Source organism: Chiloscyllium punctatum, chromosome 8, assembly GCF_047496795.1.
Source record: "Chiloscyllium punctatum isolate Juve2018m chromosome 8, sChiPun1.3, whole genome shotgun sequence".
Classification (NCBI taxonomy): domain Eukaryota; kingdom Metazoa; phylum Chordata; class Chondrichthyes; order Orectolobiformes; family Hemiscylliidae; genus Chiloscyllium; species Chiloscyllium punctatum.
The window spans coordinates 103,450,131-103,477,232 of record NC_092746.1 but is presented as its reverse complement, the minus strand read 5'-3'; the positions used below and the strand labels follow the sequence as shown (position 1 = coordinate 103,477,232).

The following is a 27,102-nucleotide window of genomic DNA, read 5'->3' as shown; positions in this document are numbered from 1 at the left end:
AACTCCACACAGTCAGTCGCCTGAGGCGGGAACTGAACCCACGTCTCTGGCGCTGTGAGGCAGCAGTGCTAACCACTGAGCCACAGTGTAAAGTTGACACCAAAAGATATTAATTTAACACAGTGGTGTACAGTTCAACCTCCAGACAACTATTGCCAACATACACAGAACATTCCGTTATTCTCTGCCAACTTCAAATATAGAAGTGTTGTGCACTGAACTGACAAGTTAATCTTCCAGTTGCTAATCCTTGGTCAGACAAATGGCTTGATGAAGGATTTATACTTCAGACATTATGCTGGCTGTTCTCTCTACAGATGCAGATTGATTTGCCGAAACATTTTCAGTTTTTAAGGAACACCGGTCATAGGAGAATGATTAGACCAGACATGTTTCAGAATTCCAGTGGCTGGAGTAGTTTCTTCCTTCATGGATTTTCAAGGTTTGTTACTTTCACTTTTAATCAGGGGCCTGCAACAATGCGTAATGCATTATACACTTTGATTTTATTCAGAAAAAGAAAATCATCCTTAGAAGCATGAGAATTAAATTTGGGAATTGATAATAAACTTGTCAGAAATGCCAGTAAAAGGTGCAACAATTCACAATAGATGTACAATGTTAATAACATACAGAATGAAACAGTGAAAGCAGAGTAAGACATAGCCTGATCTAATGGAAAGAGTCTGAACTCAGGATGTTAGCGTGTCTCTTTGTGTTTTGTCATCTAGTGGCAAGTTGCCAGTTTTCAGCATTACTTTTTCTCTGCAGTTTTCCTGCATTTCCAGTCTGTTCTTGATTTCAACATCTTTTCATCCTTTCCCTTTTTCTACGTCTTCAATTATTTATCGTCACTTTTTAAGTTTTTAAACAGAACCTCACTGGATACACTTTAAATCTTACTTCTGGTGGACTCCCCACCTCATCCACCACCTGAGTTTTAATTTGTCCATTCTGTTAAATAGTTTGCTTCATTTTCCATTTCCAATTCTGACAAACATATTTACACTCAAAAGGTTTAGCAATTTTTTCTCCTTATAAATGCTGACAAAGCTACACTTCATGCTTTCACCACTCTCAAACCAGTACCTCTGAGAGGTTAATGACTGGAGGAAAATAATAATGGTAAAGGTGCTTCAAGTTAGAATAGTTCATCAACTTCCCGACAACTGATGAGTAGTGACTTGGATAATTAATTTCAGCATATTTTAAGGCAGCTTTTGTTAGTACTTCTATGATTATGAGCAAAAGATAAATCGGATTTACTCTACAAAATACAAGTCTTACCTTTCTAGTAAGGGGTACTTCAATAGGAACAGGAACTACCTCTGCCAACAGACAACCATAGAATGCAACCATAAAAGCAGCAGGATCATTGTTTGGAAAAACAAGTGCTACCTAAAGGATAACAATAAAGACATTTTCAAATACTATAAAATAAAAACTCCTACTGATAAGAAAAGAGATGGATTAACAACCTAACCCAAATAGTTTCAAATGTGCTTAAGCAAATGTGAATTGAAAAAGAGTAAAAATGTATTCATTTAAAAAGCAACTTACATGTGCCTGATGCTCCAAAACAATTCACAGCATAAACAAAATAATCATGAAGTATACCAGTGTTGTTATACCAGAAAGTGATTTTGTTTACAATACTGCTTGAGATAAATGTTGTTAAAACACCAGAGAACACCTATTCTTTGAACAGTGTCATGAGATTTTTAAAAAACATTTTCATGGGATGTCAGAATGGCTGACAATGCCAGCATTTGTTGTCTGTTCCGAAATGTCCTTAAGAAGATGTGGGAATCCACCCTTTTGAACCATGACAGTATATCTAATACAGTTTTATCCTGACCATCTAAACTGGCAATTAGAACTTCAGTTTAATGTCTCATCTTTTACAAATCAATAACACCTCAAGATGTAGGTATCATGGCAAGATGAGCATTTCCCTAGCTGCCCTTGGGAAAGCAGCTCCTGAATCACTGCAGTCCAGTGGGGAAGGTACTTTGATGGTGCTGAAAGTTGGGGGTGGCAATGTTTTGGACAGGACAAGTGAAAAAACAGTGATGCATACACAAGTTGAGATAATTTGCAACTGGAAGGGAACTTCAATGCAATGTTATAGTCAAGCTCTTGGTATTAAGCTGGAACTTATCTATTCCAGAGGTGCTGGTGAAGACAAACGGCTAAGTTGACTTCTGCATTCCATACAAAGCTCAGACCACAGCCACAATCTAACAGTAAGAGAGGGAATGGACTTTTAAAGTGATGGATTACTATTGATTGAGCAGACTACTTTGTTTTGATTAGCGCCAAGTTTTGTCAGTGTAGCAGCAGCTGCAGCCATCAAGGCAAAGGAATGTATCCATCACATTCCTGAAAATGGAACTTCTCTGTACGATGTGTTTGATAAGGGTCAGGAGGTGAGCTAATCATCCCAGAACACCCAAACTCTGAACTGGGTCTCATAAACATGATGCTTATGTTGGTGATCCAGTTGAGTTTCTAGCCAATGGCAACTCTGAGGACTTTAATGGTGAAGGATTCAAAATGTCACAGGAATGTAATTGGACTCTCTTATTGAAATGGTTATTACCTGGCATGTGCGCAGTGCCAAATATTACAAGCTGGTTATCATCCCAAGCATGAATGTTATCCAGACCTAAATGCTTACATATAATTCAATATCTATTGAATTTGGAATGGAATGGAATGCTGTTTAATTATCAACATCGTCTTTATGAAAAATTCCATGATGTTACACACTGTTAAATGCAACTTTGATGTTAAGGGATGTCACTCTCATCTCACTTGTTGAATTCAAAGTGCTGCTTGACAGCAGTGTTGATGATACCTCCCATTACTGATGATTGAGAATAGACTGAGGGAGAAATAATTGACAGGATTGTGTAAGTCCTGTTTTTTGTGCATAGAACACACTTGGGCTAGTTTTCACATTCTTGGATAGATGCCAGTATTGAGGCTGTACTGGAAGAGCTTGGCCAGGATTAGAGCGGTGCCGGAAAAGCACAGCAGGTCAGGCAGCATCCAAAGAGCAGGAAAATCAACGTTTCGGTCAAAAGCCCTTCATCAGGACTAGAGGCAGGGAGCCTGCAGGGTGGAGAGATAAATGAGGGGGGCGGGGGGGGGGGGGGGGGGTGGGGAGAAAGTAGCACAGAGTACAATAGGTGAGTGGGGTTGGGGGTGGAGGTGATAGGTCAGAGAGGAGGGTGGAATGGATAAGTGGAAAGGAAGATTGGCAGGTAGGATAGGTCATGGGGACAGTGCTGAGCTGGAAGGTTGGAACTGGGGTGAGGTGGGGGAAAAGGGGAAATGAGGAAACTGAAGTCCATATTGATGCCCTGGGGTTGAAGTGTTCCGAGGGCGTTCTTCCTCCAGGCGTCTGGTGGTGAGGAAGCGGCAGTGGAGGCGTCCCAGGACCTCCATGTCCTCAGCAGAGTGGGAGGGGGAGTTGAAATGTTGGGCCATGGGGCGGTGTGGTTGATTGGTGTGGGTGTCCAGAGATGTTCCCTAAAGCGCTCTGCGAGGAGGCGTCCAGTCTCCCCAACGTAGAGGAGACCACATTGGGAGCAATGGATACAATAAATTACATTGGCTGACATTTCTGCCACCTCCAAATTGACCCCACCGCCAGAGATATATTTCCTTTCCGCTTTCTGCGAAGACCATTCTGTTCATGACCACCTGGTCGGGTCCACGCCCCACAACAACCCACCCTCCCGTCCTGGAACCTTCCCCTGCCACCGCAAGAATTGCAAAACCTGCGCCCACACCTCCCCCTTCACGTCCATTCAAGGCCCTAAAGGAGCCTTCCACATCCATCAAAGTTTTACTTGCACATCCACCAATATCATTTATTGTATCCGTTGCTCCCGATGCGGTCTCCTCTACATTGGGGAGACTGGACGCCTCCTAGCAGAGCGCTTTAGGGAACATCTCCGGGACACCCGCACCAATCAATCCCACCGCCCTGTGGCCCAACATTTCAACTCCCCCTCCCACTCTGCCGAGGACATGCAAGTCCTGGGCCTCCTTCACCACCGCTCTCTCACCACCCGACGCCTGGAGGAAGAACGCCTCATCTTCCGCCTCGGAACACTTCAACCCCAGAGCATCAATGTGGACTTCAGTTTCCTCATTTCCCCTCCCCGCACCTTACCGCAATGCCAACCTTCCAGCTCAGCACCGTCCCCATGACTTCTCTTCCTGTCTATCTTCCTTTCCACCTATCCACTCCACCCTCCTCTCTGACCTATCACCTTCATCCCCCCCCACCATTCACCCATTGTACTCTTTGCTACCTTCCCCCACCCTCCTCCCTGACCTATCACCTCCATCCCCATCCCCATTCACCTCATGTACTCTATGCTATTTTCTTCCCACCTCCACTCATTTCTCTCTCCACCCTGCAGGCTCCCTGCCTCTATTCCTGATGAAGGGCTTTTGCCCAAAACGTCGATTTTCCTGCTCCTTGGATGCTGCCTGACCTGCTGTGCTCTAATCCAAACACAAACCTTTAGTACTATTGCTGGAATACTGTAACCTTTGCAGCATTCAGTATCTCCAGCCATTTTGTGATGTGACATGAAATGATTCAAATTGGCTGAAGACTGGTAGCTGAGGTGGATCATCTACTTAACACTTCTGGCTGAAGCTTGTTGTGACTGCTGGGCTCCTCCATCATCAGGGATGGGGATATTTGCGGAGCCTCCTCCTCCAGTGAGTTGTTTAGTTGCCCACCACCATTTGTGACTGGATGTCGTAGAACTACTATTCTTAGATCTGATCCATTGGTTGAGAGATCACTTAGCCCTGTTTATTAATTGATGTCTATGCTGTTTGTTATGCACGTAGTCATGTTTTGTAGCTGCATCAGGTTGACACCTCATTTTCAAGTATGCCTGATGCTGCGCTTGGCATGCCCTCTTACACGATTCATTTTCACAAGGGTTAATCCCTTTGCTTGATGGTAATGGGAGAGTTGGGGACATGATAGGCCATGAGGATGCAGATTGTATTGCAATACAATTCTGCTGCTGATTATGGCCCAAAGTGCTTTGTGGATGCCTGGTCTTGAGTTACAAAACCTGTTTGAAAACTATCCATTTGGCACAGTGATAACACAACACAACAATAGGATGAGGGACATTGTCTCTACAAGGAGTGCGCATTATTTTACTGATTCTGTCATGGACAGATACATCTTCAGCCAGCAGATTGGTGAAGTTGAGGTCAAGCGTATTTTTCCCTTTGTGGGTTTCCTCACCACTTGATGCAGACCCAGTTGAGTAGCTATGTCCTTTAGAATTTCACCACTTCCGTCAGTAGTGGTGTTGTCAAGCCATTCTTGGTGATGGACATTAAAGTCCTACACCCAGAGTACATTCTGTACTCTTGCCACCCCCAATGTACCTTCCATGTGTTGTTCAACAAGGAGGGATACAGATTCATCAGCCCAGAGGAGGCAGAGTTGTAGGTAACTTGATAAACAGCAGGTGGCTTTCTTTTCCACATTTGACTTGAACCCATGCAACTTCATGGAGTCTGAAGTCAATGCTGAAGACTCCCAGGACAACTCCCTCCTGACTGTACACCATTGTCTAGCCACCTCTTCAGGGTCCTATCCTGCCAGTGGGATGGGACATATCCAAGGATAGTGATGGTGATATCTGAGATTGCTTGTGGGGTACCATCCATGAGTCTGACTGTGTCAGGCTGTTGCTTGCCTAGATTAGCAATGTCCCTCGTTGCCCTTGAAAAAGCAACTGCTGAATCACTGCAGTCTAATGTGGAAGGTAGTTTTGATGGTGCTGTGAGGTGGGAGTCCCAAATTTGGTACTAGGCACCAGGTAATAGTACAGGGATATTTGTGTGTGTGATACTGTTGTAGTTGGTGACAGATTATCCATTCAGTCTCATTCTTTTTTTTTTGACTTGCAGTGGTTTGATACAACTGAGTAGCTTACTAGGCCATTTGAGAGAGCAGTTCAATATCAATCACATTGCTGTGGATTTGGAGTCACATGTTGTCAGACCAGGTGTGGGTTGAAGAATTCCTTCACATTAGTGAAGCAGACGAAAATCTAACAATTCATTAGATGTTTATCATCATCATTAGACTTTTAATTCCTAAGTTTTGAAAAAATTGCATTCTACCATCTGCCTTGGCAGGATTTGAGCTAATCTCAATATTGTCAATTTCTATCTTCTGAGTTTGAAGTTGTCAGCTCTTTAAAATCTTAAAATGCTGGCATTAAAACACACTTCAGGATTTTGGACATTTCCATAATTCATTCTACGGCTGGATTCAGAAAATAAAATGTATTTAATAATTGAGAGTTTGAAAAGGGGACCGGCAAGCAAGAAGTTGGTTTGAAGTGTGTCTACTTCAACGCCAGGAGCATCCAGAATAAGGTGGGTGAACTTTGCAGCATGGGTTGGTACCCAGGATTTCGATGTTGTGGCCTTTTCAGAGACATGGTAGAGCAGGGACAGGAATGGTTGTTGCAGGTTCCGGGATTTAGATGTTTCAGTAAGAACAATGAAGATGGTAAAAGAGGGGGAGGTGTGGCTTTGTTAATCAAGGACAGTATTACATTTGCAGAAAGAACATTTGAGGACTCATCCACTGAAGTAGTATGGGTTGAAGTTAGAAACAGGAAGGGAGAGGTCACCCTGTTGGGAGTTTTCTATAGGCCTCCGAATAGTTCCAGAGATGTAGAGGAAAGGAGAGCAAAGATGATTTTCGATAGGAGCGAGAATGACAGGGTAGTTGTTATGGAGAACTTTAACTTTTCAAATATTGACTGGGAATACTATAGTTCAAGTACTTGAAATGGGTCAGTTTTTGTCCAATGTATGCAGGAGGGTTTCCTGACACAGTATGTAGACAGGTCAACAAGGGACGAGGGCACATTAGATTTGGTACTGGGTAATGAACCCATCCAGGTGTTAGATTTGGAGGTAGGTGAGAACTTTGGTAACAGTGACTACAATTTGGTTATGTTTACTGTAGCGTTCGAAAGGGATAGGTATATACCGCAGGGCAAAAGTTATAGCTGTGGGAAAGGCAATTACGATGTGATTAGGCAAGAGTTAGGATGCTTAGGAGGGGAAGGAAACTGCAGGCGATGGGCACAATTGAAATGTGGAGTTTATTCAAGGAACAGCTATTGCATGCCCTTGATAAATATGTACCTGTCAGGCAGGGAGGAAGTTGTCATGCATGGGAGCTGTGCTTTACTAAGGAAGTTGAATCGCTCGTCAAGAGAAAGAAGGAGGCATATGTTTGAATGAGATGTGAAGGCTCAGTTAAGACAATTGAAAGTCACAGGTTAGCCAGGAAAGACCTAATTAAAGAGATAAGAAGAACCAAGAGGGGACATGAGAAGTCGTTGGCGGATAGGATCAAGGAAAATCGAAGGCTTTCTGTAGGTATATCAGGAATAAAAAAATGACTAGGGTAAGATTAGGGCCAACCAAGGATAGTAGTGGGAAGTTGTGCATGGAGTCAGCGGAAATTAGGTGGCACGGCGGCTCAGTGGTTAGCACTGCTGCCTCACAGCGCCAGAGACCCAGATTCAATTCCAGTTGTGGGTTACTCTGTGTGTGGAGTTTTCACATTCTCCTCTGGGTTTGCTCTGGGTGTTCCGGTTTCCTCCCACAGTTCAAATATGTGCAGGCCAGGTGAATTAGCCATGCCGAATTGCCCATAGTGTTGGATGCATTAGTCAGAGGGAAATAGGTCTGGATGGGTTACTCTTTGGAGGGTAGGTGTGAACTTGTTAGGCCAAATGGCCTGTTTCCATACTGCAGGGAATCTAATCTAATCTAAAACATAGGAGAAGCGCTAAATGAATACTTTTCGTCAGTATTCACACAAAAAAAACAATGTTGTCGAGAAGAATACTGAAATACAGGCTATTAGACTAGATGGAATTGAGCTGCATAAGGAGGAGGTGTTAGCAATTCTGGAAAGTGTAAAAGTAGATAAGCTCCCTGAACCAGATGGGATTTATCCTAGGATTCTCTGGGAAGCCAGGGAGGAAATTGCCGAGCCTTTTGCTTTGATCTTTCTGTCATCAATGTCTACAGGAATAGTGCCAGAAGACTGGAGGATAGCAAATGTTGTCCCCTGTTTAATAAGGGGAGTAGAGACAACCCTGGTAATTATAGAGCAGTGAACCTTACTCTGGTTGTGGGTGAAGTGTTGGAAAAGATTATAAGAGATAGGATTTATAATCATCTAGAAAGGAATAAGTTGATTAGGGATATTCAACATGGTTTTGTGAAGGGTAGGTCATGCCTCACAAACTTATTGAGTTCTTTGAGAAGATGACCAAACAGGTGGATGAGGGTAAAGCGGTTGATGTGGTGCATATGGATTTCAGTAAGACATTTGATAAGGTTCCCTATGGTAGGCTATTGCACAACATACGGAGGCATGGGATTGAGGGTGATTTAGTGGTTTGGGTCAGAAATTGGCAGGTTGAAAGAAGACAGAGGGTGGTGGTTAATGGGAAATGTTCATCCTGGAGTTCAGTTACTAGTAGTGTACTGCAAAGATCTGTTTTCGGTACACTGCTGTTTGTTATTTTTATAAACGACCTGAATGAGAGAAGGATGGGTTAGTAAATTTGCAGATGACACGAAGGTCAGTAGAGTTGTGGATAGTGCTGAAGGATTTTGTAGGTTACACAGGGACATAGATAAGCTGCAGAGCTGGGCTGAGAGATGGTAATAGAACATATAGGACATTACAGCACAGTACAGGCCCTTCGGCCCTCGATGTTGCGCCGACCTGTCGTACCAATCTGAAGCCCATCTAACCTACACTATTCCATGTACGTCCATATGCTTGTCCAGTGACGACTTAAATGTACTTAAAGTAAATGGAGTTTCATGCAGAAAAATGTGAGGTGATTCATTTTGGAAGGAGCAACAGGAATAAAGAGTACTGGGCTAATGGTAAGATTCTTGGTAGTGTAGATGAGCAGAGGGATCTCTGTGTCTATGTACACAGATCCCTGAAAGTTGCCATCCAGATTCATAGGGTTGTTATGAAGGCATATGGTGTGTTAGCTTTTATTAGGAGAGGAATTGAGTTTTGGAACCATGAGGTCATGTTGCAGCTGTACAAAACTCTGGTGCAGCCGCATTTGGAGTATTGCGTATAGTTCAGGTCACTGCATTATAGGAAGGATGTGGAAGCTTTGGAAAGGGTTCAGAGGAGATTTACTCGGATGTTGCCTGGTATGGAGGGAAGGTCTTATGAGAAAAGGCTGAGGGACCTGAGGCTGTTTTCGTTGGAGAGAAGAGGGTGGAGAGGTAACTTAATTGAGACATATATGATCATCAGAGGGTTAGATAGGGTGGACAGTGACAGCATTTTTCCTCGGATGGCAATGGCTAGCGTGAGGGGACATGGCTTTAAATTAACGGGTGATAGATATAGGACAGATGTCAGAGTTAGTTTCTTTACTCAGACATTAGTAGGGGCATGGAAAGCACTGCCTGCAGCAGTAGTAGACTCACTGACTTTAAGGGCATTTAAATGGTCTTTGGATAGATATATGGACGAAAATTGAGTAGTGTAGTTTAGATGGGCTTCAGTTTGGTTTCACAGATCAGTGCAACATCAAGGGCCGAAGGGCCAGTACTGTGCTGCAACGTTCTGTGTTCTAAAAGTGATTTATTCAACCCAGGAAGAGCATTTTCAGTTCTCAAGCGCTCTAAAACAGTGTGTGCTCCATGCTCACCCTGTCTCCAGGTCTGACCATTGGCTCTTGCTTGGTGCCTAGTTTATGGAGGATGTTGTAAGCCACTTTCATACTTCTTGTCCACAGCTTCCCTGTTGGTTAAAAAAAAAATGCCAATAACTGTGATTATTCAAAGGGGAAAAAAAACCCAAAAATAAACCTGTGCTGGTGCCTCTTTAGCCAATTTAAAATCAATTGCCAAAAGTTTTTGCTCTACAGAAAACTGGAATATAAATTTGCAATCCACATCAAAAACTCAAAGCATTAAAGCCACACATGAACACTGGCAGACCATGCAATAGCATTACAGAAAAGGAAAAGGACTTTGCATTCTTCCTTTTCAAAGCGACATACATGAAATAGCAGATTTTCCATTTACAAGAAGAAAATACCTTGTCCTTTGAAAACATATGCATTGCTTTAAATTGACACAGACTAGTTATTTAATTACCGGCTTTATCAGCCAAATATAAAAAACAGAAGACCACTTGGTTCATTATCTAGGAGCAAACTCCTCAACAAGAACTAAAAAAGCCTGAACATTTTTCTGTATACCCTTTTATGGCATAAACATTTTCAAATACTTATCCAATTGCACTTAAAATAGAATGAAAGGGAAGAAATCAAAATGAGGCCCTACACGCAGAGCTGATCCAGCAGTGTCTGACAATGTAACTGCTGACGCATTCATTAACCATGCAATCTCCTAGGAGGCAGAAATAAGGGGAAAACCAATCTTGTTAGAAATCCTCTGTAACTCTTCAAAACAATCAAGTAAAGCTGCAAAAGAACACATAGCCGATTACATATCATGTATCTAACAAATTACACTCTCGAACTGAAAGTATCCTCTTCACTCAGGGGCTAGGCAAGGTCCTTTCAAAAAGCTTTCAGAAAATGCATGTTTTATGTTCTAAAAGGTCAGACTCTCCATTAAACTTAACACTTCCTGACATGTCATGTCACATCATGAACTTTTAGCCAATACTTCCAAAAACTGGACACACAGAAACGGTTAAGATAGCTGCTGCATAACATGTGACTCATGGCATTTGGATGACAGCCGACATTAAGTCTCTGATGAATACTTATTAAAGGTGGACATAGATCAGGACACCTCAATGCCATCTGTGGATTTCACACATCTCATTGTTTAGGAATGGCCAAAAATCTATGGAGTTGCAGACTGCCTGTCTCTATGGTTCATACCAGTAAAAAGGAAAGATTGAAACACAATGGCTGCTTTCAACTTCTCATTGTATGAAAATGGCATTCCAAACAAGTCAAGATGGGTCTCAGTAGTGTTAATGCAATGGTCACATGATTGATGCTGGGTTCAGGGAAGTGCACACTTATTAACCCAGAATCCAACAGACCCATCAGGATCCTCACTAATCAGCCAGTCTGAGATCCAAATCTGAACCATTCATATCACTCTTATTTTCTGTTGAACAGTTTCCTTTATTTACTCTGTCAAAACAATTTGTGATGTTAAACAATTTTGTCAAATTTCTTCATGGCTTTCTCTTCTCTAAGGAAAGCAGCACTCGTTCTTTCATTCTATTGAGCAAATTGTATTCTCTTGTCCCAGCAACCATTCTAACAAATCACTTTGTATCCTCTTGAATGCCTTGACATTTTACGAAAGTGTGGTCTTCATAAATAGCCGCAATAGTCTTGTTGGGGCCTTACTAATTAATAGTAACAAGAGTTGAATAGATACTGTAAATATGTTCCACCTTTCCTGATCAGAGACATTACAGCGTGCCCACTCCATAACTAAACTGTTAATGACAATATAAGGGCTTATCAATAGTCTCACACAGAAGATCTTGAAACTTATGTGCTCCAAATGAATTTCCAGAGACATTGAAAAGTCCTTTTAACATCCTGAAGTAAGCGGTTGGGAAGACCTTTCACTTACAAAAACAGCAATGAGAGGGTCAATGAAGCAGCCCCGGAGAACAAGCAATTCAGCATTTTCTCTTAGAATGCTGTGAAGCTAGAACTCTGAAGTCAGTCATCAGTTCCCCACTTGCAGACCAAGCTCGATGGGCTGAGCTTCCAGTCAGGTAGGGGAGCCAGAAGCAACTAAGTCAGAAACAGGGAATGGAGGAGGTTGAATGGCAGGCTGCTGAACCTTGGGGAGAATGGCAGACATTGGAGGTTTTAGTAGTTAGGAGAATTGGAGCACTGGGAGAGAAGCATGTGGAGGAAACAGCAGCCAGTTGGAAAGTTTGGAGGCCTCAAGAGGGGAAGGTTGGGAGGAGGGGGGCTTATTTAAAAAAAGGTTGTTCATGGCATGTGGACTTCAGTGGCTGAGTCAGTATTTTTTGCCTATCCCTAACTGCCCTTGAACTGAATGGTTTGATAGGCTATTTCAGACGGCAGTTCAAAGGTACATTATCAGGAGTCTGAAGTAGACCAGACAAGGTAAGGATGGCCAATTTCCTTCCATAATCTTCCTAAGTGAACCTGATGGGCTATGTGAGACAATCTGCAATGGTCACATGGTTCTCATAAGACCAACTTTTCATTTCAGACTTTTATTGAATGCTAGTTTCACCATTTGCCATGGCGGCATTCAAACTTATGCTCCCAGAACATTAGTCTGGCTCTCTGGATCATTGGTTCAATGGCAATACCAGTACATCACCACATCCCCACTAATTATGGTAGCTGCAAAGGTTGGCACCTGCATCCAGGAAGGTGGTATAAAGGCACTTACCCCCACAGTCCACGCTTTGGTGAAACCACTGGATTTCTTTATGCTCAGGAAAGTAGGCCAACGGCAGATAAAAAGGAAGATTGGCAGCAGGTCAGTGAGGCTTATAGCTGGTAATTATATTTAAAGTTCTCACCAATCTCCCTACAGAGAGTAATCACACCTACCTTCTGGCTTCAGAGCTTTGGAAATGTGCAGTTTCAGGGTAGGGGGCAGTGTCTCAGTCAGGAAATACATTTTTATGACTTTAATGCCACACCCAACCTAAACCAACCACTATTTTTAATTTAAAATTCAGCTGTATGTTGGATGATGCCTTTCTTCAATGAGAAAGAATAATACAATGATTACAAGAATATTGGACAGTTCTTTGCATAAGGCCTTTCTTTTGCAGTCCTGTCACTGAAGTTAGTGCAATATTTGCTAAGTTAGATTTGTAAAGGAGAGTGCATTGAATCACTTTTGTACATAATACATCATATTAGATTCTCAAAATGGAAGTCAATTACTGTGTCACTTAATGACATCAACAAACTAATGTCATACAATTAGCTCCATGTGCTTAATCATGAAAAAAAAATCATTTATGAGCATTATTCTCTAACATCTAAACCGTATTCAGGTTTATTGAAGGAGTTTAAATAAATTGTAGAAAGTGCTGGAATTTCCAGAAAGAGGGACTAAGAGATACCTATAAATATACTATATGCACATACACAAACATATACAATTTAAGTTATATTACCAAATGTTGCGTGGCTGCAAAATTGCCAATGAAATAATTTGTATTTTCTAACTCAGTAAGATCAGTCATCTGTTAACTGATTTTAATAAAACCATTAATAAATTTTTAAATTGCACACATTACCCATAGAAAACCTTTCAATCATAATTGTTATTGAATAACTCCTGGAGTAATAACATTTAGATAGATTTCTCTTACAAAACATACAACACATTCTTGAAGAAGAGTCAGAAAGAAGATAGATCACTCAGGAAATCAATGTCACAAAAACATGGCCAGGACTAATTTAAATCTGGCAACCTCAAACCAGCTCTGCACACTCCTGTTGTTATTCCCTTACCATGACATAGTGATTACTTCATCCGCAAGGAAGTCTAGAAATAGCTGCAAACAATTGGATGTTAATTGTACATTGAAAATGTCATAATTACCCATATTCTACGTAGAACAAACCTCATCTTCACAACTTGAGTCCAAATAGAGCTAGCAGTTCCAAGAGCTAAACAAATATTAAACTTCCATGATAAAATATCTTCTTACCATTATCTACATAACCTCACCTTTAAATACCAGCCTCAACTTATACAAATGATGCTGAAGTTAATAACCTTATGTGCAAGTAACTATTAATTACAATGTCATGAGGGGGCTAAGGTGTCAGCAATCCTACTCGGGCATTACACAATCAAATTCTTTTGTATCGTATTAAAGACACCACAATTAATTAAACCAGCAATGAACTTTATAATCAATGACATTCAAGGACACAGATAAGTGTGTGGTGTAAGTGTACCAGGTAGATCATGAAAGGAAAAGACTAGATTCAGATCCTAACTTTTTATTTATTTTATCAAATGTTCAACATCACTGTTATCATAACTAGCTTTCCTCTAATTCAGTAATGCTCTTTCTCTTTCCCTTCTTCTGCCATCAGAGTTCTGTACTTCCATACAAAGCTTCCAATAGCTAGTGGGGGTTTTGACAAAGTATTGTATCAGGTTTGCTGCTTTCTCAGCACAAGGTAGGCAGGCGCGCTGTGAGGAAAAATTAAGTTAACTGATTATTTTTCTCTCTTTCTCTGCCCACTCAAGATATATTGCTTTAACCATCTTTCTTCTCCCATCTCACATTCTCACCACTAGCCCAAAACAAACTATATCACATGTAGCTCACTGATAGGTGAATGACAAGTCTGTACTAGGAGAATCACTTACCACACCACAGATAGAGGAGCTCAATGCCACCGTCCTGACAGAAGCAAGTGGAATTGTAAGGAACTCTACTGGACAATCTTTAGCCTTGCCTCTGCTTTAAGTAAACAGGTTTGTGATGTGTAGGCATGCTTGCTCCCTACACTATTTGACTTGTTGCTCATGATGGTCAAATCCTATGGACTTGTGGACAGAACAACTCAGCACCTTGAAGGATAGATACAAAATAACTGGACCTCCAAAAGAATCCTTTATGTTTTAATCAAGTCATTCCTTATCGTCAAACTCCAGGAGAAAAAAGCTTAGCATGTCCAACCCTTCCTCATTAGTTAACCAACTCTCTGAATTTCTTCCAACACATTGACATCAAATTGGTTTCACAGGTCAGCACAACATTGAGGACCGAAGGGCCTGTACTGTGCTGAAATGTTCTATGTTCCTTCCATAAAGCGAACAGTACTGTACATATCACGCCAAAGCGGGTTGCACCAGTGCCGTATATAACTGAAACATAACCTTCTTACATTTGTATTCAATTGCCCCCACAATAAACAAAAACATTCTATTGGTTTTCCTAATTACATGCTTAACCTCTGTATTAACCTTTTGCGATCCATGCACTTGGAGACTCAGATCCCTCTGCAGCTCAGAGCTTTGCACTCACTTGCCCTTTTAATATACTTCTTGAGCAGGGCACAAAGATTCAAAGCCCCCCTGGGAACTGAGTATTTTTTTTAAAAACTAACACTTGAAACATCATGTGGGATAAATACAGACAGGGAAATGCTATTATAATCTGCATTGAGCCCCTGGACAGAACATATGGAACAACCTAGTTCAACTCAAATTTTGTCAACTTAGTGCATGCAGCTGGAGAAGATGCACAAAACTGATATAAATGTAAAAAAAATCAGTTTAAAATAAATAGCACATGCTTTGAAAAAGTTTAATTTTCAAAAGTGATCAATATTTTGTGGAATTCTGAGCACATAGCTCAAGAGGAGCCCAAATCTGTGAATTTTAAAATTTAACTCAACTATATACAAAATCTGGTGCAACCTCTGCTTCATTAAATGAAACATTGTGTGGTTTGTATTAGGGCCTATTTTGCTGCCAATATTTCATCAGATTCATCGTCCTCACCACAGGTATAAATTAATCTCAGTGTATAATGTCACAGCTTCGGAAAAACAGTGAACACTTTCACTTCGAATAGAGTAACAGTCACTTTGCATAACTACAGAAATTTTTCGACTTTATAGGAACTTAATATCACAGCCATGTAGCTGGCAAAAACTGATGACTTGCATCTTTGGTGAAAATTGCAGACTTCAAGCAAATCTGATTTTTCAGCCTTTCTTTTTAATATGTTCACGGAATGTGGATATCACTGGTTAGGCCAGTATTGTTGTCCATTTCTAAGGCCCAGAGGGTAGTTAAGAGTCAACTATGTTACTATGGGTCTGGAATCACATGTAGGCCAGACCAGGTAAAGACATCAGTGAACCAGACGGGTGTTTACAATAATTGACAGTCTTTCCAAGGCTGCCATCATGTTTTATAGTCCAGACTTCTATTGAATTCAAATGTCACCATCTGCTGTGGTGGGATTCGAACCCACTTCTCCAGAATGTTAGCCTAGGGTTCTGACTTACCAGAACACTATTCCACCATGTCCCTTATTACTTTCCTTGTTACTCCAGGTAATGAGATACTCAACAAAATGGTCTGGACTAAAAAAAAGGGGTAGACATACCGTATGTAAGGATATAAAGTGGTTTTCCATTTGTATCCATGGTGGTCAAACAAGGTGCCTTTGGAGAAATGGTACCCCAGCGCTGAAGAGCTGCCTCCAGGGATGGCGGCCAGTTCGTTACTACTCCCAGCTGCTCTCCCCTGATGGCTAGCATTTGTGCTCCCTCTGGTCTTGGCTGGTTAGGGTCTGGCTGTTGAACTGCAATAGAATTGAGAGTGTCAATATTTCTGCTGGAGGAGTTTTAAGTGCCATTTGTATGTTTTCAAAACACAGTTTGTTTTGACTTCAAAACATTACCATCAGTAAATTATGTTTTATCTATGGCCAATCCTGATGGTTAGATGATAAACTATCCTCCCCATTAGGAAATCAAGGAACATTACGTGCGAGATTTCAGGTTTAGTCAGTGTGACATACTCAGATAGAGTCAGCCCTGGTCAATTCTTGCTTTATATGTGGGTTGTGTGCAGGGATGTGTGCAGGTGCAGGGAAGATAGCTAAAGTTATTTGTAGTATGTCCCTTCCGTCACTTTTTCCATGCACTATACTTCTATGACTTTGGCTGACATAACTCAGAAGCATAAAAATATGAGTGTGTCATTCTCAATCAGATTATGGCTTAGCTATACCTCAATATTTACTAGTATTTGCTCCACATCCCTCTATATTTTTGTTCTACAAAAATCAGTGATTCCAATGGCCTTTCTGTTGAAGAACTTTCAAAGAGGGACACTGTACTTTGTGGGGTTGGTTTTAAGAGGCACCTCAGTCCACACTCCACTCAACTCCCACATCAGCTAAAATGTCAATGCGGATTCCACCCAATCCTGATCACTCAGAACAGTGATGGCTGATTGAAAATGGGTTTTCTACGTCTTTCACAGGATTAAGTTTATACCTTAGAGAGCTATTGACCATTGGACCATGGCTGGGATTACTGGGCCAAGGTGCCGAGATACATCTGAGTTTTAAGGTCTTAGCAAAGGGGGTGAGGAATGTGGACAGCCATCTTCACAAGGCCAAGGGAAGGCTCATGGAGGTGGGGGATACCTCTGGTGAGCCTAGGGGCTAAAATACCAATGTTGGTGGGATAAGACCCTTAAATAGCTATTAATTAGTCTGTTATTGGGTCTCCACAGGCCTGTACATCCCATGTAAAATTCCACACAGGTTGGAGTAACTAATCAGGTTGGCACTGGGAATTGTCATTGGATTTTATACATCTACCATCTCCAGGTATAAAAATGCTTCCTGATTTGATTCAAATGGCAGAGCTCCAAGTCTGAAATTTTAACTCCTTGATCTAGATTTTGGCTAATAGGGACAATAGTTCTCTCTATCAACACCACCAAAACACCATATCAGGTTGACACCTAAAGTAGATCATCCCATAATATTCTAAACTCAGGGGAATGCAAACCATGTTAATGCAGCCTGTCTTCACAATTTAATTCTTTTAACACTGGCATTTTTGCATTGAATGTGTTTTGTGTGCACTCTGAAGTTAACATACCTTTCCTGAAAGTCAGTTCTCAAAACTAAATGTGGTACATGATCCAAAGGAGCCATACCACATGTGCAATTCAAAGTCCCACTAGGTGGTGCATTCACCTACTGAGCATAATCAGCATAAATGAACAATGGACCAAGGGAGGCGATGGTAAGGCAGGTCACTCAAAGGTTAGTGAATGTTGTAGGTCTAAAGGAGAGCTGTAAACATTTCATGGAAGCTGATGAGTTGAAATGAGTTCCAGAGCTGGGCTCTAGATGATTTCAGCTCGGCAGAAGTGGGGTACTACAGATGCTAGCCCAGTTCCAACCTTCCAGCTCAGCACAGTCCCCATGACCTGTCCTATCTGTCTATCTTCATTCCCACCTATCCGCTCCACCCTCCTCTCCGACCTATCACCTTCACCCCCATCCCCACCCCCTCCCAATTTTATCTCTCCACCCCTGGGGCTCCCAGCCTCATTCCTGATAAAGGGTTTTTGCCTGAACTGTCAATTTTTCTGCTCCTTGGACGCTGCCTGATCTGCTGTGCTTTTCCAGCACCACTCTAATCCAGATGATTTCAGGTCAAGTTGTCAATGGTGGTGAAGAGAGAGAGGTGATACAACAGCTCTGGTCAAAGAGAGTGTTGTGGGAGGCCAGGAGTATCAGTGGGCCTAATGAAGGTAGGGAGATAAGGAGGAGTGAAGTGCTGAAAGGATCGATACATGAGGATAGGAATGTGTGGATTTGAGAACCATCTGCCAATGTAAGTTCACAAGGACAGGATGATAGATGAAGGCAAGGGCATGGTATTGTAAATGTTTGGATAGCGCTGTTTCCAACATATGCAAATTCTAATGTGAATTTTATTATGCATTATGCACATTTATATATTTAATAAATTCAGTTTGGAATAAAACCCCAATACTCAAAGTTTACCTTCCAGTAATTCTTCAAAATCATCAACAAAGAATTCTCGTAATGGAGGGCGTTTCGGCCGCTTAAGGGTGTTTACAAGCTGCTGGATCTTTGCAGAGACTCGGCTGCTTACTGGTACTCCTACACAAATGAGATCAATAAATAAATTGGATTACTAATGTACACAGTGTCCTGCTGTCAGAAAATGGGTAGAGTTGCAGAGCTGGTAGTGAGAGTCCTCATTACTTAGCTGGTCTTAATGGTTCTAAGCAAAATTCAAAAATAAAGATATTGTCAATCGAACAATGTCCCCACACTGGAACACAACATTTTATTCTTCAGTGATTCGACTGAACAATTTGAAACATTGAAAGAGTGTGGTTCACACCTAAAGCAGCTGGTACCAAGAAAGCTGATTTTACTGACCCAAAACTATTATTTCTACCAAAATCATGGTCACTCACATATTGATGTCAGTCAGCAACTTTGGATAAACAGGAGTTTCTCAATAAAATATTAACATTCAACTTCAGGACTGGCTTAATGCTAGCCTTTATCATCAGTAAACTGTATCTTGCAATGCATGCTAAACTTGGAAGAAGGTTTAGTTCGGAAAGATGGATCAATTCACAGTGACATCCTTTCATTTCAGTGCGAACAACGCATTGCATAAACTAAATGAAAAAAAGATCTAAGCCTTACAATTCATTATAACTAGCAGCACACTTTCACCTTTAACCTTTATCATGAAAGTGCAGGAGCGAAGATCGGGTTTGTTATACTGCACAAAGGAAACAATCAGCCCAGGTTGCCCAATGACATCCTGAAGCAATATGATTAAGACTTGAATTGTGGGCATGAAGGCCCACAATACTGGGAATATTGGGAATACAGCGCGAGCAATCTTGTCACTTTCATACCATTACTTCACCTTCTGGAGACACTTATCCAGACTAATGCACAGTTGAAAAATGCCCTATTGGTTCCCCTCAAATAAGCTTTCTCGGTGCATAATAACGGATATTCAACTGCATGTGTCGAGCTGAATATTTACAACAATAACGGAGGTAATCATCACCACCAGTCTGGGGAATATGCCTGAAATATTTTTGTTCTTTATAACTATTCACTATACACAATTTTTGAGCTACCAGAGGAGACACAAATCCCACTTTATATCAAATCAAATAGCCAGAAGTGGATCAATTGTGGTTTGCATTATACGTCCCCTCTCCGTATGAAAACTAGCTCTGATCAGTGACAGGCCAACAGGGATTGATAATGTATAGAGAATAGTATGCATGATCCAGAGAACATCTGATTAATGTAGCTAAATAGTTGCAATTCCCCATGTGATGTATGATTTATCTAAGTTATAATATTATTTCTTTGAGTTGGATGTAAGCTATTGGCTAGTTGATTTTGGTCTGTCTCTCTGAAGGGGTTTAATAACTAACTTGTAGGTATTTTAGTAGCCATAAAACAGTGAGAGAGTGAAGGTGTTTCTGGAGAGTAACGTTGTTTTTTTTGGTCTTCACTGAATGAATTTGATAAGAGACAAAGTACATTGTGTGCTTTAGGCTTATAGGTTAAAAGGTCAGATATTGTATTTTTGTTTCCCTTTTGATTAGATGAAACACCAATACCTAGAAGAAAGCTTTCTTAGCTTGTTTTTGCAAAGCCTTGATTATATCAAGTCATAGAGATGTAGAGCATGGAAACAGACCCTTCAGTCCAACCCATCCATGCCAATTAGAAATCCTAACCCAATCTAGTCCCACCTGCCAGCTCCCGGCCCATATATGTCCAAATTCATATTCATATTCCTATTCATATACTCATCCAAATGCCTCTTAAATATTGCAATTGTACCAGGCTCCACCACATCCTCTGGCAGCTCATTCCATACACGTACCACCCTCTGTGTGAAAACGTTGCCCCGAGGTCCTTTTATATCTTTCTCTCTCACCCTAAACCGATGCCCTCTAGTTCTGGACTCCCCCACCCCAGAGAAAAGACTTTGCCTATTTATCCTATCCATGCCCCTCATAATTTTGTAAAGGTCACCCCTCAGCCTCTGACGCTCCAGGGAAAACAGCCCCACCCTGTTCAACCTCTCCCTATAGCTCTAATCCTCCAACCCTGGCAACATCCTTGTAAATCTTTTCTGAACCTTTTCAAGTTTCACGATATCTTTCTGATCGGCAGGAGACCAGAATTGCACGCAATATTCCAACAGTGGTCAAACCAATGTCCTGTACAGCCACAACATGACCTCCCACCTCCTGTACTCAATACTCTGACCAATAAAAGAAAGCATACCCAAATGCCGCCTTCACTATCCTATCTACCTGCAACTCCACTTTCAAGGAGCTATGAACCTGCATGCCAAGGTCTCTTTGTTCAGCAACACTCCCTGGGACCTTACCATTAAGTGCATAAGTCCTGCTAAGGTTTGCTTTCCCAAAATGCAGCACCTCGCATTTATCTGAATTAAACTCCATCTGCCACTTCTTGGCCCATTGGCACATCTGGTCAAGATCCTGTTGTAATCTGAGGTAACCTTCTTCGCTATCCACTACACCTCCAATTTTGTTGTCATCTGCAAATTTACTAACTGTATCTCTTATGCTTGCATCCAAATCATTTATGTAAATGACAAAAAGTAGAGGACCCAGCACCGATCCTTGTGGCATACCACTGGTCACAGGCCTCCAGTCTGAAAAACAACCTTCCACCACCACACTGTCTTCTACCTTTGAGACAGTTCTGTATCCAAATGGCTAGTTCTCCCTTTATTGGAACAACAGAAACTTATTCCAAAACACAGGTCACTTCTCTACTCTAGAAGAAAACAGATGAGCTGTTCATTCACTTCAATGCACTTTCTGGAGTCTTGCCAAGCACAAAATTGGCACCTCGTTTGCTTGTAAAAGAAAAAGAGGGACTATATTTCTAAGTTTGTCACTGCACATGAAGGGTTTCAAAATGCTTGGCTTTGTATCCTAGAACCATGGAAGATTAAAATACAAAAAGTCATTAATTTATGTTGACATTTTGCTGAAGCAGCTCAAAGTCAACACCATGTTGCCCTCTTGCCCCACTGCCCTGTCTTCATTTGTTTCAAATATTTATTTACATTGCTTCTAACTATGTAATAATTTCTTCCATAACTGCTCTAGTACAATATTCCATACTCCAACAACTCTGTATGAAGAGATTTCTCCAACTCTCTGCTCACCTTCTTTCAACTGATGTTCACTGACTTCCCAACCAAAGCCAATCATGTTTCACTACTTACCAATGACTGGCACTTACGGATCAAAGTATCCTAAGGCCCTTTCACATCATGTGAGCACAAAGCAGAATTTTAAACTCTAACAAATATTTTCCTGGTCTTTTCTGTTCTAATAGAAATAGGTTCAAGTTGGCTTCATTACTATGCATTCTTCTGCTTACTCTAAGCATAGTGAATCAAATACCTTCTCATTACGGAATACCCAAAAATCCACAGATTCATATGTTCACCTTTGTTCTTGCTCAATGTGTTAAAATTATGTTAGACTCATGACATTTTAGTTCTACCTCAGGCCAACAATATTCATATATTAGGAAGGACATGAGGGTTTTTGAGAGGATGACAAAGAGTTACTGGAATGGTTTCGGGGATGAGGGGTATCAATTATATGTGAATAGACTGGAGTAGGCAAGAGGAGATTTGGCAGAAGTCATTAAAATCATGAAAAGTTTTAATACAGCGAATAGAAAATAGTCCCAAAACGCTGAAAGCTTGATAAACAGAGAGCCGATGTTTTTGAGAATGGCCAGAAAAACAGAGATGACATGACGAAAAGCTTTTTACGTAATGAGTGGTTAGGACTTGGAATATGCTCCATGATGGGGTTGTAAGATACAGATTCAGTAATATGGAAATTGGGTAAATAATTGAAGGATAAAACATTGTGGAGCACAGAAAAGAAACTAACAGGATTGCTCTTCGAAAGACTTGGCACAGGCTGAATGGATTCAGTGGTCCTCTCACAATTCTATGAAACATGCTAGTAAATGTAAGCAGCTGAATGCAGGAAAGCAATGGTGGTCGATACTGGTCCTATTTGCTCTATTGGGCACTGTTGTAATGTTCCGAGGCTAAACTGCAGTATAAAGTGGAACGGAATACTGGCATCACTTGTTTAGTTCTCCCGAACAAAAGGGGCTAATTCTCAGATTTGTAAGACCTTATACTTCCCAGTTTGTCTGGCCATGTATACTTAGGAATGGTTACTGAATTGGACTTGGCCTCCACCTCAATGAAATCACACAGAATAATTGTGCTTATTAATGTTGGTATATCGACATTGAGCAACAACAAAATCTACAATTCCCACATGCCGTGTTTCCAATTTGAGCCAAGTTGCTGTGGGATGTCAGCTGCTTTTCTACAATAATCAAGTAAGAGACCTTTTGTGCCGATGTTGATAATCTCTGATGCATGAATAATTAACACGTGCATTTTGTTTAAAAAAAAACTCTCTGGACAGGAGCAGCTCTGAACAGCAGAAATAAAAAAGTACTAAGCTCTTCTTTAGTAGAAAGAAGTAAATCACGAAGTTATTAATTAGCACTAATACTTTTGTTTAAATGTTTTCATTGCTCACACTAAGATCTGCTGGATGCTGAACAACAATAATCAATATTCTTCTGAGATACCGGTTCAAGTTTGCAAATTAAACTGTAAAGTGAGTCAACAGTTTCCTTGCAATATCTGTTTTCTGCTACAAGTAAGTAACAGAGATTTACCCTTGCCTGTATTTTTCCCCCAATATGAAGATATCTTGAAACAGTTTGATGTGGAAAGCAAAACAATAAGGCAATATTATTTTCTCTGCAAATAATTGCTTCAGCGTAACATAAAATATTGGCAAGAATGTGTTATTTGTATTGATATTACACTGAAATTAAACACAGCTGGCAACTGTGACACGAGTACCAAATGGTTTTTTGAAACTCTGATGTAAAACCATTGAGATCTGAACGATTCATGTGGAAATGGACGATGTCAATACAAATGGTAACTCAACTTCTTTTAGTGATGTGAATTTACTTGTGATCTCTGTGCATACCAATTAGTTTATTATTCAAAACATTGATACCCCTTGGTGGGAGCACAAAAGCAGTGTTCTCACGGACTTGTCTGTTTTGGGCAAAACAAAAGGACATTATTTCCGGGAACATTTATTCATCCTAATGAACAGCACAAGATGCAGTGTCTATCCCACCAAGAAGTCACTGAGTGCTGTTGTGCTATTATCATTTGATTTTGTGGCTACGCTAATTTGCAATAAGAGCCATGTTGTGGCTTTATCCTTCCAGCTTGAAATGAAAACATCACAATTACATTCCTAAAGGACATGACATTTTTATTGATAATGTGCAAAGGAAGCTCAAGTATAGCTCGTAAAAGTGTGAGATAGATATGAAGAGACCATTTAAAAAATAATGTGCAGGTTGAGCTGGTTGACCTTTCCTGTTCACTTTGAAGGACATTCTGCACTTGACAAAACCTTTTGAGTCCTTGTACAAACGGCTCTTGCAACTTTCACATTTTAAAAAGGCAACACTGAAGCAATGCAGCCCATCATTTCCAGAGTGTAATTTTGATTGCTCCAAAGAATTGAAATTTTGCCGATACTGGAAACATCTGAAAGAAAAACCTATTTTCCTATTTTTACAGGAAGTTTCCTGTCTCACAGAATGGAGCATAGGAACAGGAGGAGGCCACTCAGCCTCTCAAGCATTTTGTCACTCAATGAGGTCACGGCTGATTTGCACTTTGTTTGCCTTAGTTCCATATCCCTGTGGGAACGTCAACATTTCCTGTTTTTGTTCTATTTTGAGTGCTAGCCCCTTATTTCCATTTTTCACAAATAGTGTTAGTGCCATTAACTATTTTATTCTTCTATTCAAATCCACTGCAGAAATGGTATTCTAAAATTTTCCAGACAAAAAATGTGCACCAGTATTTACATAGTTTTCAAGGTATTTTAAGCCTAGTTTATTACCTAGACTGAATGGAGTGCCATATTAAAGTCATTGAGTTGTACAGCACGGCAACAGACCCTTCAGTCTAACTCGTCCATGCCAACCAGATAGCCGAAATTAATCTAGTCCCATTTGCCAGCACTTGGCCCGTATCCCTCTGAATGCTTCCTATTCATATACCCACCCAGATGCCTTTTAAATGTTGTAATTGTAACAGCCTCAAACACTTTCTTTGGCAGCTCATTATATACACACAGCACCCTGTGTGTAAAAAAAATTGCCCCTTAGGTCCATTTTAAATTTTTCTCTTCTCACCCTAAACCTATGCCCTCTAGTTCTGAACTCCCCCAAACCCACAGAAAAGATCTTGTCTATTTACCCTATCCATTTCCCTCCTGATTTTATAACTCTCTATAAGGTCACCCCTCAGCCTCTGATGCGCAAGGTAAAACAACCCCAGCCTATTCAGCCTCTCCCCATAGCTCAAACCCTCCAACCCTGGCAACATCCTTGAAAATCTTTTCTGAACCCTTTCAACTTTCACAACCTCCTTCCTATAGGAGGGAGACCCAGAATTGTGCACAATATTCCAAAAGTGGCCTAACAATATCCTGTACAGTCGCGACATGACCTTCCAACTCCTATACTCAATGCCCTGACCAATAAAGGAAAGCATACCAAACAGCTTCTTCAGTACCTTATCTACCCGTGACTCCACTTTCAAGGAACTATGAACCTGCACTCCAAGCTCTCTTTGCTCACATTAGTTTGGACTTGACTGAAGTTAAACAATGATAAAACAGTTCTCACCATATATCTACAAAATAAACCTTTAGTGTTCCAGAAACCTGCAGTGGAATGGATTGCAATAGATTGCTGTTACACAGAACACATTCTGTTCCTTATTGATCGCAGTGCAATTCAGTGAAGCAGTGAGGGCTCTATTAGCTCCTCAAGAGTTCAAATTGAAGTCTACTAACATTAAGGAAAATTGGCTTCTTCTATCTCACACACACGTAAAAACAATCAATGATTAGAGAGTCACAACATATTAGAAATTACAACTACAGACATCTCCAAGTCAAAACGGTTAACTTGTTAATCAGCAGATTTTTATTCGCATGTTTTGTTGGCCCTTGCAATCGGGACCTATTATTTTCCCTAAAAGTGTGGTGTGCAAGCTGTCTCCCATTTAACTAGCTAGCAAAATGGGGCATTCTATTCACTGAATTTTGACTCCAGTTGTTATGAGATTTTTGATTGTCACACTCCTTCCTTTCTCCAACATGAAATGCTTAGTTTTTGAAAGGAGGTCAATCAACAGAGCAAAGTAATAACAGAACAACACATACAAGGTTGTGCCCAGCATGCATGAATGAATGACTGACAGCCCTGGATCTTGAATTATTACTACTGGTTTGGTGTTAAGCGCTGAACATGTTTTTAAAAATAAAATCATACCAGCAAGTAATTTAGCTTTATTTAAAAAAAATGAACAAATTCAGCAAAATTCTTGTTTTTCTGGTTTGTTTCAGCGCAAGAATTCATCGATCCAACATGCAAAATAGGGTAAAACGTTTCAGATCACTTCACAATCAACAGTTACCTTGTCATTTCACAGAAGGAAAAAGCAATCATGGTCAAATTAGCTAGCTCTTAGGATAGGATTGATTGAACTGTTGTTAGTGCCCCGAGCAAAAATCAGTCATTGAAAGTTTGTTATTTAGAACTTTACTCTAGCATAAAAGGACACCGGGTTGGAATTTCCTGGGCACTTACATACAGAGACATGGACATAACCAGTGAGTGTGTGTTACATGAAACATAAAGATTAGGAGCAGAGGACGACCATACACCCCTTGAGCCCGTTCTGTCAGTCAGCAATTATAGCTGATTTTTGACATCAATTTTACTTTCTTGCTCAATCTCCATACCCTAGACTCCCCTGAAGTACAAAAATCTATGTTTCTCAGTCTTCAATATATTTCAAGGTCTGAGTACCCACAGACCAGACAGTTGAGAATTTCAAAGATTCACAATCTCCAAGTAAATGGTCATTCACTCATCCTGAGACAGTGACTTTATTTTGAAATTCTACAAACTCCCATCATCTACATATCAAGTCCCCTCAAAATATGGTAAGTTCCAACAAGATCACTTTCCATTTGGCTAATCTCCAGAGTATGCAGGAAGCAATCTACTCAACATCTTATTATACAACACCTTCATCCCAGGAATCAACCCAACAAATCCTCATTGCACTGACTCCAAATCAAATATTTACGTCCCAGGCCTAGGAGGTCAAAAATGCACAATACCTGCTGGATAATTTCATAAAAGCTTCATACAAATGAAGCAAACTTCATTACTCTTGCAGGCCATTTGCCTTTCTAATTGCTTGCTGAATGTTTATATGAGGACTCAATATC

General features: G+C 40.8%; 1 protein-coding gene across 5 annotated transcripts in view; it reads right to left on the bottom strand.

Moving 5' to 3' along the window:
* LOC140480791 (disco-interacting protein 2 homolog C) overlaps positions 1-27,102 on the bottom strand; it is a 619,093-nt gene that overhangs the window by 167,239 nt on the left and 424,752 nt on the right. For all 5 annotated transcript variants that reach the window (XM_072576180.1, XM_072576182.1, XM_072576181.1 and 2 more), the window contains 4 exons: positions 18,653-18,772; positions 16,223-16,420; positions 9,786-9,877; positions 1,288-1,398 (listed from right to left, as the gene is read on the bottom strand). In XM_072576180.1, the coding sequence (XP_072432281.1) occupies positions 1,288-1,398; positions 9,786-9,877; positions 16,223-16,420; positions 18,653-18,772 (521 nt within the window). The remainder of the gene's footprint in view (positions 1-1,287; positions 1,399-9,785; positions 9,878-16,222; positions 16,421-18,652; positions 18,773-27,102) is intronic.